Here is a 17878-nt window from a genome sequence, read left to right as displayed (position 1 = left end):
ATTATTATTATTTCAGATAATGTCCCATGAATTGGGGAATTGCTTATAATAAACATGCCTTTATAGTCACATTAAATGATTTGTCGTGGTATATTATGATAGAATTATGTTGTCATTATGATCGTCAGAAATGGTGACAAGAGAACTGTATAGTTGCCTCCAATTTCTCACTTAAGCCAAATTTCTCTTAGTTATTTTCTTTTATATTTTCTTTAATACAAATTATAATAGTTGATGTTTCTGATCTTTGACGAAAAACTGATTGCTAGACAGCAGAAAAGAACTTACGGTGGCTTGTTTCACACACCTTGTATGCACACTAAACATCTTAAAAGACTTCAGGATTATTAAAAAAAAACATACTAAATTCTCTTTAAAGGATTCGAGTTTGTTGAGAAGGCAAAATGCAGATGTAATCAAAATCTTCTTTTCCTCATAGCTAATGGTGTTAATCTTTCAGGGTCGTAATTGCTAAATTCAGTTGAATTTGGTATTTAGACGAAACTCCAATGTGAATTTTGTCATCGACGCCGCTGTCTTTGCCGTCATCACTGAAGTCAAATGTATTTCAGCAGGTGTTTAATGATTTAAACAAAATGATTAAAGTTGAGATTTTACTTGAAATATACGAGTTGATATATCAATTTACTAGTCACCAAAAGGGACATTTTGTTGGTTCTTATTTCGCACTCCTCCTGCCCTCTTGAACGTCTACAGGAGAGGCCAGGATTAGAATAATGGCTCATTTGTTCTTTTTTAAAGAAAGATGGCTACTTATTTAAAGGACAAGTTCAACTTGACAGACATGTGGATTGAGTGAATACAGCAATATTAGTAGAACACATCAGTGAGAGTTTGAGGAAAATCAGACAATCCATTCAAAAGTTATGAATCTTTGAAGTTTCTGCTCGTGCACTGCTGGATGAGAAGACTAATACAGCTTGTGATGTCACTGTCATGTGTAGAACGATATAAAGAAAATAAAAAGAACATTCAACATATTTTTACTTTTCTTACAAAATAAAAAATACTTGACTTGTCTTTGTCAGAAGGCAGGAAGAATAATATCCTTAATATAAGTCACTGACTTGTCGAAGAAATATGCACGCTTTTTTTTTTAAAGAATAAGATTTTGTAGAATTCTCTTTATTTTTCCCTTACATTTTATATATCGTTCTACGCATGTGAAATCACACACTGTAGTAGTCTTCTCATCCAGCAGTGACAGTGCAGATACTTTGAAAATTCAAAACTTTTGAATGGATTGTCCGCTTTCCCCAAACTTTTACTAATGTGGAATTCTACTAATATTGCCGCATTTACTTCACCTACATGTACACGAAGCTGGACTTATCCTTTAACATCCAGACTAAATTCCAATTAATATAGTGAATTAACCACTAAGTAATGAATATCCAAATTAGCATAAGAACTTGTGCTGACTTAGTTTGTCGACCTCACTAATGCCCATTTCGTTGTTGATGACCTGCAAGTCTCTATTGCCAAATTTTCAAAAGAAGATAGTGAAAAAAATCAAAATAGTTTAGGTCATACTGCGTATTAATCAAATGAATATAAATTCAGTGAAATCAACGGAATAAACAAATAATCAGATATTGACGTTGATAAAATCATTACCAACGAGGAAATGTACATATTTGACTGACCCAATTACAAACATAACTTATTATATTTTACAAAATTTTAAAAGAGACTAAAAGATATTTAACATAATCTCTGCTATAGTCTTTGACGTCGTCTTCATCTTCGGTGTCGTGATCAACGTCATAATCAAAAAGAACCATGGTCACCTTTGATTTCTCATTTTAAGGCAACTTTTATTCAATCACGTGATTGCTGATTGCAAAAATTGATTAAAGTTGTGAATTTACATGACAAAAAGATTCGTTGTAACTCATTTTGATACTGGACATCAAAAAAAAGAAAAGGCATTTCGGAGGCTGATTTCCAGACACCGCGCATGCGCACTCGAATGTCTACAGAAGAAGATCGGATTACAATTAGGCCAAAATCTTTTGTTTTCGTAAAAAAAGGATATTCATTTAATATCCAGACCAAATTTCAAGTCATTTAACACATTTTTCACAAACATATACAAACTTAAAGGGTGAAAGTTGAAAAATTGCACAAATTTTGTAAAATTTTGTTGAATTTTGTCGACATCGTTGCCCATTTCGTTGTCAATGACGACAAACTGAGGGCTTATATTGCCAAACTTTGCTTTGCATCATATTTCCCATCTTCTGAAGAATCTAGAAATACCAAAATCTTTGGTTATCATTGAAAAATAAAGGCATGGGGACCACTTTATTAGGATAATACCCAAATGCTATTCCCCCCATATTCGCGAAGAGGTCGTTCCGGAAGTGACGTCACAAAACGTCACGGGGTGGGTCTTGGGACCCAACTTTTTTTTTTGTTAACATCATTTTTCTGACTCTCCAGACCAAGGGCTACATGGAAACAACAATGAATGTTAGGTGCAGAGGGGGTGCACGTTGACCCCTACTAGCCCATGGCCTATCTCTCTTTTTTGACAGTCGGTGCATATTGAATCAAAGTTAGGTTTTAACAAATAATCTGCAGAATTCGCTGGTAAATCACAGAGAAACCGTAGCAATACTTGTTCCCTCAGTTCCTGGAAAGCAATTATGATTATTACATTGTAATACTTTAATAGAAAAGGAGGCATATCCACAATAGGTATTAAACAATTCCCCTCGCCCACATGCCCTCCAAAAGAAAAAATAGAGAACTAAATAGGAAGACAAATATATGAATGACTAACAAAGATAAACAAAGTTCAGTCCTTTAAAAAAATCTGTTGGAGTATGACGTTGTCATTCTCTTAAAAATATATAATCTGTCTTCCGAGCTACCATCACAAAATGTTTCCCCGAGCTTGTGTATCATAGGAGCGCAATGTAAATCTTTAACGCTGGATGTGTACGGTATAAAAAATGTACTGAAATGATGAGAGACAGTGTCATCGCATAATCAAGTCATAGCCTAAGCTATGGATAATGAAGCAACTTATACAGGAACATTTTAATTTGTAATTTTGAATCATTCTGACATTCAAGAATGAACCAACACATTATGCAGTAAGAACGGTGAATGTTTTGTGTTTTTTTGTTGTTGAAAAATCCAACCCATCAACAAAACACATCAATCCGGTTTGCTTATCGTCTAGTTGGTTGTATTTTTTTATGTCCCTGACTCGCATCATATTCTTGAAGAACATGGTATGAACAACATCTGTTATGATTTAAAAAAGCATAATCAACATGAAGCAAAAAAAAAAAAAAAAAATCAGACAAGTTTTCACCTGTGGCAGTAGTTGGATGAGAGGTGTTAAAGCCCCTGTTTGCCAGATCTTTACCGCTCATGATTTCCTGTTATGAGAATCATGGTTAATTGGTAGAGTATCTTAGGATTGCTGATACACGTTTCGAAAAACAGAAAAATGAAATAGATATAAGGAGGTCCTACAGCATAATTATATATGATGATAATAAACATAAGGATGTCAATGAGGGAAAAACTGGTTGCGATTGTGATGGTTGCTGGAGCTCTATTTCAAAATGAGTGGTATTGATACCTGTTGAGGGTAGATCGAGGTTATATCACAGGAAATGTGGTTGTAAATACTTTAACAAAAACACTAAAGGAGGGGTCTGTTAATTACAGGGTACTGTGCAGACAAAAGAAATGATTTAGCACATTGAAATTATATACTATTATCAGATTATTTAGTATATCAGCGCTTTTGCTATTGCATTATTTAGGGAGAGAAACAAAAGCCAATCTGTCAGTATCTCTATTACTACAATTCCATTTCAAATCATACATCCAGACTCTTTCATATAATACATGCGTACATACATACATACATACATTAATACACATACACACACGCACATGTATATATACCACACAATTTCCGCCACTGTTTAAACAATCTCCAACGGTTATACCTCGGATGTTCCTGTTTCTGGAGAGACAGTCATCTTACGAGCACATACATGTAGTTTGATGTTCATCTAGGTATAAGGAAAAATATAAAGGACACGATTTTAAGATAGTTTACTTCAATGATTGGTAAGAAGATATGATTACAATATCTTTTCTTAATATAATCATACACGACTGTTTAATCAATATCTTTCACCTATGTTTGTCACATTGTTTGTCTCTGGTTTACTGTCTTCTCGTTGAAGAAGACCTCTGGATGATTTTCAGATGTTTACATTTTAGCAACTATGAATTAGTTAAATTGAGAACAGAGCTTCAGAATATATGATAATTTGGATGAAGAATAAGAATATTTTAGAAATGTATAACAAATCACAATGAACAAGGATGATGACATGGCGGGTCAACATAAGAATGCATGAGTTGGGGCTCAAGGAAGCAGAACAAAAGAAGAAGGTATGTACAGACTATCCAGGTGAGCTTGAAAAAAAGCGGTACTGTTATGGAATTAAACTGCTACATTTTTGAAATATGTAAACCTCCTATGTCATCATCCATATTCAGTGTAACTTGTTTAAGGTTTCTCAAAGCATTGTTTCTCCGCTCAAGAACCACAATAAATTCCACAAATCTATACATGGAGCTGTTGATTTAAGCTTACACATACCGTCCCGTTTGAGCTTATAACTTTGACATTTGGAGTTGTTCCATCAAGCAACGTAAAACCCAATGTTAATGTAACTTTGCTTCCTCTGAAACAAAACTAAACCCAAAACACACGAACAAACAAACCCTGACGATAGAAATGTGGATTGTTTTCCAATAACTTCTGTAAACATGAGCATTCAAGAGCTAATGGATGTACATTGCACAGCAAAAGCCAGCAAATCATTGAAGATGGAAAAGTTAAAATGGCGTCTCTTCCACAGAGACCTCATTGCTTGAGTTGCTGTTTTACCAACAAATATTTTCTCGACATATGTCATTACTATACTATGTCCTTTGTAAAATATGCTCAGCAGCCTTTATCTTTCATATTGCACAGCTGCTTGTATCATATCACATTGACACGTGCTCTCATGCATGGCGCAATTAGTAGACCTGAAGAGCTATTGGGTATGTGTTAGTCTTTGTCTGTGTGTTTGATTGTGTGCGTTTATTTGTGTGTTTGCATGCGTATTGTATTTTAAAAGAGAGAACGGCGTGTACCTAAAAGCCAAACTTGTCATTGTAACAGGGATACATAGTGGGCATCGGAAAAATACGTAAAGGCCTACCTCATCATTCAAAAGAATCTGAAAGACCAAGACGAAAACACCCTGTATACAAAAGAAAAGCATGAATACAACATAGAATAATCTTCCTTTCCTTCCTAATACTACATCTACGAAATGAACGCTACTATCTTAATCAAGTGGGAAGTTTTCAAATTTTTTTGATCTGATCAAAAAAAAATATTTTATGAAGCAGTTTAATTATTGATCACAATAAACCTTGAATGTCGACTTGCTTCTCCTGTTTTGCTCTGTGAAAAATATTGCTCTTCTGAAAAACCTCATCCAGCTTAAGAAGAATGAATGATATTCCGGCAACATTACAAAAAAGGAAATCTATTGCCAGCTTACAATATTATATAAATTTTCCATGACAAAGAGGTGTAAAAACAGTTATATTTGATCCATGTACTTGACAGAATCAAAAGCAGAAGTTTGGGGTATTGGGAAGATAACGTTTTCCTTTCTAATTTATTGAGGAGGAAATGATATGAGAGGGAGAGAGAGAAATAAAAAAGGAAGAAAGAAAGAAAGGAGTAATGCCAACGAGAAAAGGATGATAACGAAGAATGTGTTACTTTATATCCCGAAATACAAGTTATTCGGCTTAACAGGAACTAATTCACATTTTGACATTTTTAGAAACTTCCGAATCAAGTGTTAAGAGAAGTTACAGGAAATGGGTAGCGCCCATCAAAATAAAAATGCTCATGTGCGCTTTCATGCCTGTGATGCAGGGGCGTGCTCAATCGTATTTATCATGGTTTGGGTTAACACTTGTACGGTTAATAACTTGTATGACCCCGGTTAGCATTCAACATATAACTGGTTATCTATCTTTCTGTCAGTGAAGAAACGAAATCAATTCTCAAAGCTAATCAGATATAGACATTTCCTTGGAAGCTGCAAACAACTTCAATAAAGGTCCTGTTTACCTTTGGGAACAGTGATTTTAAAAAAATTCAAGATATGACATTTAATACATATGTGTAGGTCTGTTGCACCACAAAACATCCTACCATATAGATTTTTCGCGATAAACCCTAAAATATAAGGAGATATCTGTATTTTTCTCAATGAACCATAACTGTAGATGGTTTAGTCTGGAAACATTTTTATTATAACTATTGTTCACATTTGATATTTAACAATACTTAACATCGATTTTACCGATTCAATTTTTTACAGTGGCTGTTTCTATCCCTAACTCACATTTTAGAACTATTTTAAAGCACTAATGCTGAGTTTTTGTTTCATCTGCAACTGGTAAATCATGCCTTTAATTGCCAAAAAAAAAAAATCACCGAATACTGTCGCCCTATACTTAAAGAGGAAATTCAGTTCAAAAATACGTTAGTCTGATAAAAGAGTAAAATTGTACGAGTTCAGCGGTAAAAATTTGACTGAAATGGGATGAAAAATAGGGAAATTATGAAATTTTTGCACAGTGGGTATGAATATTCAAATGAGTGAGCTAACCATGTCACACCCTCACAATTTCACAAAACACAAAATGACAAATATTCAATGTCTCTGTTTGAAACATAATGTTATTCCTGGTTGAATAACTTCAGAATAGTGATCAGTTAGATATGTATTTGTTATAACTATATAATCAGTTAATATTTGAACCTCGGGCATAATTGCGTTTGAATGAAAAACTGGAAGATTGAAAAATTTATGTACAAACTATATGGTAAGTTTTGAGGAAATGACACCGTCACTTTGCCATTTGCATACTCATATTGACTGTTCAAGAACTGTTTCCCCCCAAAATAGCGAAACTTCGAAATGTCATAACTTCTTTATTTTTCAACTGATTTCGATCAAATTAATGCCGGTGAACTCGTAATATGTATTTTACTCTTTGCTATCAGACTAACGTATATTTGGACTCGTCTGGATTTGCATTTATTGCGATGAGCCAGAAATTATACTCAGTTCCTATAGCCCCCTGGCTCATCAAGATTACTTTAATTTGTTATCAATTTAATTGATTATTTTTTTTTATCAATTTAATTATTTCCCCTCTTCTCTCCACGTAAGCTCCATGTTACACTGTTAATCAATTATGCGATTTCTTACCGGTGTGGTGTTGACGATAACGAATAGGTAGGAGAATACTACGTGAATAGCAGGGAAATGTGCGAGAATCCACTGTATTCCCAAGATGGGAAGGAGTATCGCAACCGCCCGAGCCGAGGAGCTGAAAATTAAAGATATTTTCTGCTGATTTTGTGTTTAAATAGGGGTTGGCAGATACCAAGGAATACTCTTCGTTTGGCAAACAGAATATTTTCAAGGACGAGCTTCCATGAGAAGCCTACGAATGATATCATACAATGTCTCTTTTCCCGGTATTTCTACAGGATATATGGTAACTTTGCACTGGTCCGTCTTTTATTACTTATGGGCCTTGATAAACACAAATTTGTGTGTGCGACTGTCCAACACCATGGGGTCATCCACGAGTAATACAGCTCACGAGTTCGACATTGAAAAGAGGCCCATGAGTCATATACACCTCACATATACACCTCACGAGTCATACAGCCCATGAGTTCGACGCTAGGCAAATAAAGCCCATGAGTTCGACACTAGGTATGTAAAAACAGCCCACAAGTTCGACAGATACAACACGTGGGCCTTATTAGCTTAGTGTCGAACTCATTGGCTGTATGACTCGTCAGCTATAACTCATGGGCTGTATTACTCGTGAGCTCTATGACTCGTGGGCTGCATGACTCGTCACGTGGGTGTCGGTCTCGTGACGTGCACCCAACATCATGACACAGAATGAAAAAACAAACATGAGACTATGATACTTATTTAACCACATGTTTCAATGACACCATGACGATTGCAACTAACAGCAATTTCAGAATGCAATGAATCAGATGGAGGGTTGTTTTTTTCTTTACTTACTAAAACTTTTCCTTTTCAGACTTGTCACGAAATGCTTTGACCGAGACAAAAGTGCGTAGAGCGAATACGAGCACACAGGCATTGCACTGAGAAAATAATAAAGACAAAGAAATACGTATGAGAGAACCTAGACCACTGTTGAGCACATATACCATTGAAAATTGAGATAAGTTACGTGTCTGGTGTTGGGTAACGTGATGACATAATTAAATGCTTTTGCTCAACCTGAATTATGATTTTCTTATGGTCCAATACCACTTCGATGATGTTGACACTTCGGATGGTTTGCATAAGAAGGACAGAAATTTATGATTTCCCGTGTAATTCAAAGGTGTCCAAATATTTCTTCTACTATAGCATAATTGCATTTGAAGAGTTTGTTCGCAAAAAACCGATAAGTCCATTTTTGAAGATTTTAAAGTACGGTCTCTGTCATAAAGTACAAAATAATACCTTTTAAATGATAATTATATTGGTCACTACATATAAAGGTACATTTTTGAAGTTATGGTCAAAAGAAGCAAAAATGTTCTTATCATTTTCTTTATTTTTCTTGACCTTTAATCGCAAATATCTCCATTTGGCAAATATGGACATCGGTTTTTGCGAACAAACTCTTCATTTTAAGATGGGACCTTGTTCTGTTCACTTTTGACCCCCTACTACGTAAGAGCCTATACCACGTTATCGTAATCAAACAAGCCTCATACTTTTAACATGTTATACAGTATGTCCCCAAAAAAATTACAACGGGACCCCCCCCCCCCCTGCAATGATATATTTAATAATAGTGAATCAATCTAAATACAAATTCAGGGTATGAAAATATAACTCATTGCCCACATCTTGCAGAAAACCCCATTCGATTTGCTTCAGTGTTCAAAGAGAAATGAGGAATTTTGTAGAGGATGTCGGGAATCTCTTTTGTCCAAGTTCTGCCTATTACTCACGCACTAGAGCATTGAATTGCTAAAATTGGAAAATTAGACTCATGACATGCTTTGCAACAATCTACATTTCTCTGTGACCGCTTAACCAAATTGAATGAGGTTTTCTGCAAAATAGAGCTAAAATGTTATATTTTAAGGCCCCGAAGTAGCACTTAGACAGGTCGATCATTTTGGATGTTATCAATTCGAAAATTTGATTGTAATTTTTGAGGGACATACTGCAGTATGTCCCACAAAAATTAAAATCAGATTTTCGCATTGATAACATCCAATATGATTATTCTTTTTCAATGCTACTTCAGGGTCTTAAAATATAACATCGTAGCTCTATTTTGCAGAAATCCCCATTCGATTTGGTTAAGCGGTCACAGAGAAATGGGGATTGTAGTAAAGCATGTCATGAGTCTGATTCTTCCAAGTTTAGCACTTCGATGATTTTGTGTGTGAACTTGGACAGAAGAGATTCCCGACATCCTCTACAAAATTCCTCAGTTCTCTTTGACCACTGAAGCAAATCGAATGGGGTTTTCTGTAAGATGTGGGCAATGAGTTACAGTTTTATACCCTGAATTTGTATTTAGATTGATGCAATATTTTAAAAGATATCATTGCGAAGGGCCCCGTTGTAATTTTTTTTTTTTTTTTTTGGGGGGGGGGGGGGGGACATACGGTACAGTCGGGTTTACCGTAACGACGAAGAGCACTGGTCCAAGGAATGCCCATAATCCACCGCGTGATTTCCTCAACCAGCACCTAAGTTAGTACAAATTGCAGGAATACTTGCGACACTTTCTTAGTAAAGTTATTGATTACTGTGTCTTGGTCTTTTTTTATTCAGGATAATGAATAATCAGACACTTTTTAGCAGTGTTTTTACAAAAGGAAAAAAATACTCTTCTATACACAAATAAACACATTTATATATAATATATGTATATGAAGGTAAATATACAGAGGTATATATTTACTTACCGAACATGATCGTGAATGCACATTTTTATTGGTGAAATAGAATTGCACGAAGGCAGATCACGCATTTACAGTGTATATCGGCTACAATAAAGTGCCTGAAAGAGCACACAACTGTATGAATTATAAAATGCTTTCATAACATTGACTTGTCTATAGACTATAGATAAATTAGGATATAAATGGATGTAATGTGGTATCGATTCGACCGAGCACAATCTTGTTAAAAAAAAAATATATATATATATATATACAGACACAGTGGCGGATCCAAAGGGGGTGCACTGGGCGCCCGCCCCCTCTTTATTTTTTGTTAAAATAAAAGAAATAAAAAGAAAACAATGGGGAGGGGGTGCGTGCGCCCCCTTTAATTTTGTAAAGGCACCTCCCCTTTACGGAATTCCTGGATCCGCCCCTGTTATGTATAGTAGTCCCTTGAAGGAGACTTCCGGATGAATTTTAGACTACAGCCTTTGAACATCTTTAAATTGATCAAAGTGGGTACAGAGTCTCAAAATTCATGGTGATTGGGGTGGCGAATAAGAAAATTTTAAGATTTCATTTTAAATCACAATGAACAAGGATGATGACTTAAGTTGCAACCTCAAATAAGAATGCCTGACGGGGTGCTCAATAAAGCAGAACAAAAGAAAAAAGCAGGCATAAATTCTACAGAAGTGAAGCTGTTAAAAAGGTGGTATTGTGATGGGGTTGCATTGCTACATTCGTGGAAAATATGAGCCTGCATATCAAAGTGGGATTCACACGTTAGTTAGTGGGATACAAATCTCGAGATTTGCATTGCGATTGAAATCTCGAGATTTTTGTCCGTGTGGACACAAAAATCCCACCTACGGGCCCGAGTCCTCAACAACAAGTATTATTGCAGGGTTCGTTTTCGTAATTAGTATAATGTACTAAAACGTTATAATACTATAACTTTGGGACCTACATCCTACAAACTTTGCTTTTTAGTAGGTTCCTCATTTCACATCATACAACGAGAAGTACTTATACATTTGCCTGTTGTGTGAAAAATATATCTTTTTAACAAACCAAATGGAATATAAACTGGTACAAAATGTGGAATACGGAACAAGAATTAAACAAAGCAAGTTATTTCAATGGTAAATAAAAACAAACAAACAAGCAAACAAAGACAAAAACCGAAAAAAATTGTAGCCAGGCTTTATGAATTGACCAATGATCATATCACAGGCATGACGAGATACCAATCTATGACCTGTCTTAATGTCAGCGACTACATAGTCAAATGCCAAGACCAGACAATATTGACCACCCTGGAAAAAATATAAAATGTACTCACGGAAGGGTTGATTCCCCCTCGTAGATGCTACTGTCCGCAGCTGACGAGATACCGACAATGAGAAGCGGTAAGCCTATACAATAACGACGGGTATATAATGATAATAATGAAGTTAGTCTAGAGTATGTTAGTCTAGTGGATGTACAAGGTTAAGTTTGCCGCCAGAACTCATACTGTTTTCTTTCCCATTCCACACAAACGGATCTGTGTCATCACCTCTACTAGTCCGAGTATGACTTGTTGCGACACTCGTGGACAGTAACTGATTATAAATTTTAAGGAGGTGCATATATTTTGACTTCTAAAGTGCGGTCTCTGTAGTTTGCACCAGATAAGTATTTTCTTGTCTAGTTTAATATCCCTTTGACACCAAGGATGCAAGTCCAAGATGACACCTTAACGGTAATCGAGATTTCGTCAATTTATAAGATATGAAGGTTAGTTACCCCACGCAAAGAGTGAATAGTAGAGTGGCAGAAAACGGTTGGTAGACACTCTACGAAGTTTCAAAAGGAGGTTGACTCCTTGCATCAGCATCCACGTCATTACCGCCAGGAGCAGGAAGTGCATCAAGCCAGCCACCACCCTGCAGAGAATCTTGTCGCCAAAACATAATGCGATGAAGTTAATGCATGGTTAGAATTACACGCCTGTCTGGCATTCCAGAACTATACGATCTGACAACGTGGATGGAGCAATGACACATCACACGTCGTACAGCCTAAGAGTCATACAGCCCATGAGCTCGACATCAGGTAAATAAGGCCCATGAGTCCGATAATATGGATACAAGGCCCACGAGTCCGACACTAGGCCAAAGAGGCCCACGAAACCAACACTGTGTACACTAAGCTCCGTGATGTAATGTCGGTCTCGTGGACCTTTCTTGCCTAGGGTTGGACTCATGGGCCTTTATTGACTTTGTCTTGTGTCGGCCTAGTGGATGGTAGAGCTTGTGAGCATATTTCATCTGATGTCGAGTTGAGGGGCCTTGTTCACTTTGTGCCTATGTCGTGGGCTATATGACTCATGGGCTGCATGACTCGTGGGCTGTATGACTCGGGGGCAGTATGACTCGTGGATGTGACGTGCACCCATTATGATACGCATGTGCAGTGTCTTTGAATCCCCGCACGAATAAACTGGTAGCAATGTGTCTTGTCATACTGGACAACTAAATATCACCCGTGTAGAAGCTATGGTTGAATAATTAAATTCTGACCTGAAAAGGGCTCCCTCCCTCTCTCGCTCCCCCCCCCCTCTCTCTCTCTCTCTTTCTTTATCTATCTACCTATCTCGCTCACTGCTGAAGTCGTGTACTTTTTAAATAAGTCTCTATGGAAGATTAATTATAGTTGTGATACGTACAGGATTCACCGATGCTCTTTCAACTGCCGTTATGAAGATGAGCTGAGCGAGGAACAATGTGATGCACTGGTTGTACAACAGAAATGTTCTGTGCGACCGCGATCTGTTCAGCAGCAAAGAAAGTGAATGTCATATCATTTATCAAAATTAGCTATACTGACTCTGTGTAAGTCAGTTTACATGAACATGACAAAAGTTCGATATACTTCTATCATACAATATCCAATGCCTGATAATCTCCGAGTCCAAGTCATTCAAATTCGTATGTAATTTCAATACACCAAAGTGTATCGATAGCGACGTCATGAACATCTTTTATGGTAAAATTTCAGGCTGAATTCTTTTGTGGACACTAATTCATTCATTTCAGTATTGAAAATGATCCAAAAAGTAAGACAGTTCAAAAAAGAGAAAAATGCGGACATTTTACATAAATCTAGTTTGAATGTGTACAAAACAGTAAAAGAGGTACATAGAGTCAAAAAAAAATAGCAAAGTTTGCCGTATTTAGGCAAATGAGGCCCTTGAACTCCACACTAGGCAAACAAGGTCTACGAGCTCGACACTAGGCAAAAAAAAAAAAAAAAGGAACATAAGACCGACACAGCGTAGGTACTTTGGCCTACATTGAGCCCCGCGATGTGAATCAATAAGTCACAATCGTCTACTTTTTTTGACGATCTTATTGTCAATAATGTCAACTCATCTTCAAAAGATATATACAATGAATTTGATTTTGAATATGACTCCCCTCAAATTCCTTCTAAATATGTAACTGTTGACAAATTTAAAGATTACACAAAAAGTTTTTCACAAAGTATATTTTCCATGTTACATTTAAATATAAGGAGTATTAATAAACATTTTGATGAGTTACAGATATTATTAGATAATCAAAATAAACAACAAATTTCAGTAATAGGTTTAACTGAAACATGGTTATCATTTGACGTTAATTTGCCGTATGCATTAGATGGTTATGATTTTATTGTTAATAATAGAGTAAACAGGACGGGTGGTGGAGTCGCTTTTTATTTATCTAAAAAATTTGAATTTAGTGTTTGTGATGAATTAAATGTAATAAATGAAATTGTAGAGACTTTGTTTGTGGAAATTTGTATTCCGCAAAGTAAGAATATTATAATTGGTATTGTTTATAGACCCCCAAGTTCTAGTTCCAAAGATTTTTTGAATTGTATGACAAATTTATTAAAAAGTCCTCTATTTATTAATAAAAGCACTTTCATAATGGGTGATTTTAATATTGATTTGATTAAGAATGATGATAACACATCTCAAGAATTTCTAGAAATGTTTTTGTCAGCCTCTTTCTTGCCATTAATTTCGAAGCCAACTCGTGTTACAAATCACTCCGCAACCCTCCTTGATAATATTTTTTCTAATTCTGTGCAGATTTTAAATTCTGCTATAATTTTATCTGATATAACTGATCATTTCCCTATTATAACATGTTTTGATCTTAAACATTTGGTTAATAGGTTTCAGTTTTCTTCATTTAGACGTAGAGCTTCACCGGAAAATTTGGCTAGTCTTGGTGCTTGCTTAGATAGGGCTGACTGGTCCAGTGTTTATGATAATGATGATGTAAATGCATCATTTGAAAATTTTTCAGGGATTATGAATAAATATTTAGATGAATATATTCCTAAATTAAAAGATAAGTCAGTTAATTATAAAACGTCTCCTAAACTTCCATGGATTTCAAAATCTGTTCTTCGTGCAATAAATAGGAAAAATAGGTTATACTATAAATTCAAAATGAAAAAAACTGAGGAGTCAAAAAATAAATACACTTCGTATAAAAACATTTTAACGAAGATTATACGGTTGGAAAAGAGGAAATATTATATGATTCAGTTAGAAAAATATAAACACGATATAAAGAATACATGGAAGGTATTGAAGCAGGCTATGAATATATCAAAAAAGAAATTAAATATTACAAAGTTAAAATATGATAATAAAATTGTTGAAGATCCTAATGATATAGTTAATATTTTTAACTCTTATTTTTCAATAATTGGGGAAAATCTGGCAGAAAAAGTACCACAGTCAAATACGCATTTTTCTACATTCTTAGGGCAACCTAATTCTAGTTCTATTTTTTTTGTTCCAACAACCAAATATGAAATAATAGATATTGTTACTGCAATGAATAATAAGCGAAGTGCTGGTTATGATGATATAAGTAATTTTATTTTAAAGGGAATTATATCATCAATTGCTGACCCACTTTCACATATGTTCAATAAATCTATATTAAGTGGTGTTTTTCCTGAATTTATGAAAATAGCTCAGGTTTTTCCTTTATTTAAAAAAGGAGATGAATTTGATGTACGTAATTATAGACCCATTTCATTGCTTTCATCCTTATCTAAAATTTTGGAAAAATTGGTGTTTGTAAGAACAATTAATTTTCTTAATTTTCATAATGTTTTTACAAATTCTCAATTTGGGTTTCGTCAGAAACACAGTACCATTCATGCCCTTTTGAAGTTTATTGACCACGCCGCGCATACTATTGATAATCATTCTCATCTTATTGGTATCTTCCTGGACTTCTCCAAGGCCTTCGATACGATAAATCATGAAATTTTATTATATAAATTGTCTCATTATGGAATACGGGGGAAGGCCTTGGAGTGGTTCAGGAGTTACCTACAAAATCGAAAACAATATGTATCTCTGAACGGGAATGACTCAAATCTAGAATTTATTAAATGTGGCGTCCCACAGGGTAGCTTATTAGGACCTTTACTTTTTATCATTTATATTAATGACTTTTGTAGATCATCTGATATACTCTCATTTATACTTTTTGCTGATGATTCCAACGTTTTCTTTTCTCACCGAAATCCAGATACTCTCGTACGCATTGTTAATTCCGAATTGAGAAAAGTTACTCAGTGGATAAGAGCTAATAAATTATCACTTAATCTCCAGAAAACTAAGTACTAGTATATGCTTTTTAGCAATTCCGTAGAAGCTTTGCGCACAAATATCATTTTTGATGACACTCTGCTAGAACGTGTATCTCATATAAATTCCTTGGTATCACAGTGGACGATAAACTTTCATGGAGACCGCACATTATTAACATTAGTACCATAATTTCTCGTAATATTGGTATCATAAATAGACTCAAGTCTCATATTCCAATGTCCTCTTTGTTGACCTTGTATTTTTCTCTAATTTTACCGTATCTTAATTACGGACTCCTAGCATGGGGTAGTGCCCATCAAACTTTGCTAGATAAATTACTGTTACTGCAAAAAAAGGCACTTCGTATTATTTGTGGCGTCCCACCACGTTCCCATTCAGAGCCACTGTTTAATAAATATAAGATTTTGAAAATTAAAGATTTGTATTTTTTACAGCTTGGTCAGTTTATGTTTAATTACAATGCAAATGCACTTCCCAGTATTTTCAATTCAATGTTTCCACGGAACCAGTTTTTTCATAATTATCCCACTAGGCAATCTAATGAGTTTCATTTGCCCCTCCTGAGAACTTTATTAGCCCAGAGTACATTTATATACACCGGTCCTAGATTTTGGAATTCATTAAGCTGTGATATAAAAAATTCACCTTCTTTGCATTCTTTTAAGCGCAAGTTGAAATCGTTTCTCTTAAATCCTCTCTGATATATTCTTTATTAGTTAGATCTCATCAACCTCAGGGTTCATCATCCATCCACCAATGTTTCGATCACTGGCTTTATTATTGCGTAATTGATTACGTGTTTTATTATGTAATAGCCATCAAATCCTTGCACAGCTGCGTCCAGTACCAGCCCTCTGAAGCACATTTTCAATCACCCCCTGTTCCATTTCCCTAGTTCAGCGTGTAGGCATTCTCTCTTTTTTCTTTTCCTTTCTCTCTCTCCATTCTTTCCGTCTTTTTTGTCAAGTCGTGTCATGTCTTTTGTATTTCTCCTGTCTTGTTCTGTTCTGTCGTAGTGTGATAAGTATTTGTAAATAAGTAATTCATAAGTTTGTTCATTTTTTGAGTGGTTCACAACATACAAGCTTGCTTTTTAGTGGACCTCTCAGTTCTTTTTTTTTTCTCAACTGAAGCATAACTTTGTACTTTTTTTCCGGTATGTGTTCTTTCGTTTATCTGTATCATTTATCTTTTGCAAAGTCGAATGTTTATGTTTATGATGTAATTCCAAATTTATTATGTGTTATGTTTTGTTGGAAAAAAGAAGAATGAAAAATAAATGAATTGAATTGAATTGAATTGATGTCGGTCTCATGGACTTTTTCCCCGTTGTCGGAACTCGTGGACCCTATTTGACTATAGTGTCGAGTTCAAGGGGCCTATTTACCGAAGTGTTGAGCTAGTGGGCCTTTTTACCCCAGTGTCAAGCTCATGGACCTCAATCATTTTGATAGTGTCGATGCTGGAGAACCGTACATCTCTTGTGCCTATTTCACTTGTTGTAAAGCTAATGGGCCTTGTTTACTTATAGTGTCTAGCTCGTGAGTTGTATGACCCGTGGGGTGCATCACTCGTGAGCTGTATGACTCGTGAGCTTCGAGCTCGTGACATCCACCCGTCGAATCGTCAAATACATAACAATTGAGCACTCATTGATACACTCACTTCGATTTGATGAGAAGTATCAGGGCTGTAGCCAGCGCCACCAACGACAGGGCCGTGCCGATGATTGCCAGGATACTGAGGATTTTATCATCTCTTTCACTCACCTAAAAATCATCCGCATTGGATGGAATCATGGAGTAAGACCAAACTTTGAATGAAGACGAGTATTCTTACAGGTCCATTTACGTGTGCGCACACTCTTCCGGCTGGGTTATTCATATTATGGAAACGATTTTTTTGTTTTGTTAGGGAGACAATGATTCATATAATTCAGCAACACATAAGCATTTGGCAAGGGAGAAAAATATCCCGCACCACTCACACTGCAGGTTAATTGTTATCAAAATAATCATGCAATCACATTTACAGATCACATCAAAGAAAGAACTGAATAGCAGCAAACATTCAACCCATCGATACAAGTGTCGGATTAGATAATC

The 17878-nt window shown here is 35.5% G+C and overlaps 1 protein-coding gene across 1 annotated transcript; it reads right to left on the bottom strand.

Moving 5' to 3' along the window:
* Positions 1-2544: 2544 nt before the first annotated feature.
* LOC140227599 (adhesion G protein-coupled receptor L4-like) lies at positions 2545-17657 on the bottom strand. The gene is made up of 11 exons (XM_072308017.1): positions 17613-17657; positions 17439-17542; positions 12810-12912; positions 11888-12038; positions 11442-11514; positions 8196-8330; positions 7356-7476; positions 5274-5315; positions 3999-4064; positions 3350-3416; positions 2545-2659 (listed from the first exon to the last, which is right to left on the bottom strand). Exons 1-11 carry the CDS (start codon positions 17655-17657, stop codon positions 2622-2624), a joined length of 945 nt encoding a protein of 314 aa, XP_072164118.1. The 3' UTR covers positions 2545-2621.
* Between the last annotated feature and the right edge of the window lie 221 nt (positions 17658-17878).

Source organism: Diadema setosum, chromosome 4, assembly GCF_964275005.1.
Source record: "Diadema setosum chromosome 4, eeDiaSeto1, whole genome shotgun sequence".
NCBI lineage: Eukaryota > Metazoa > Echinodermata > Echinoidea > Diadematoida > Diadematidae > Diadema > Diadema setosum.
Note: the sequence above shows the minus strand (reverse complement) of the source record. Positions and strands in the feature narration are given on the sequence as shown.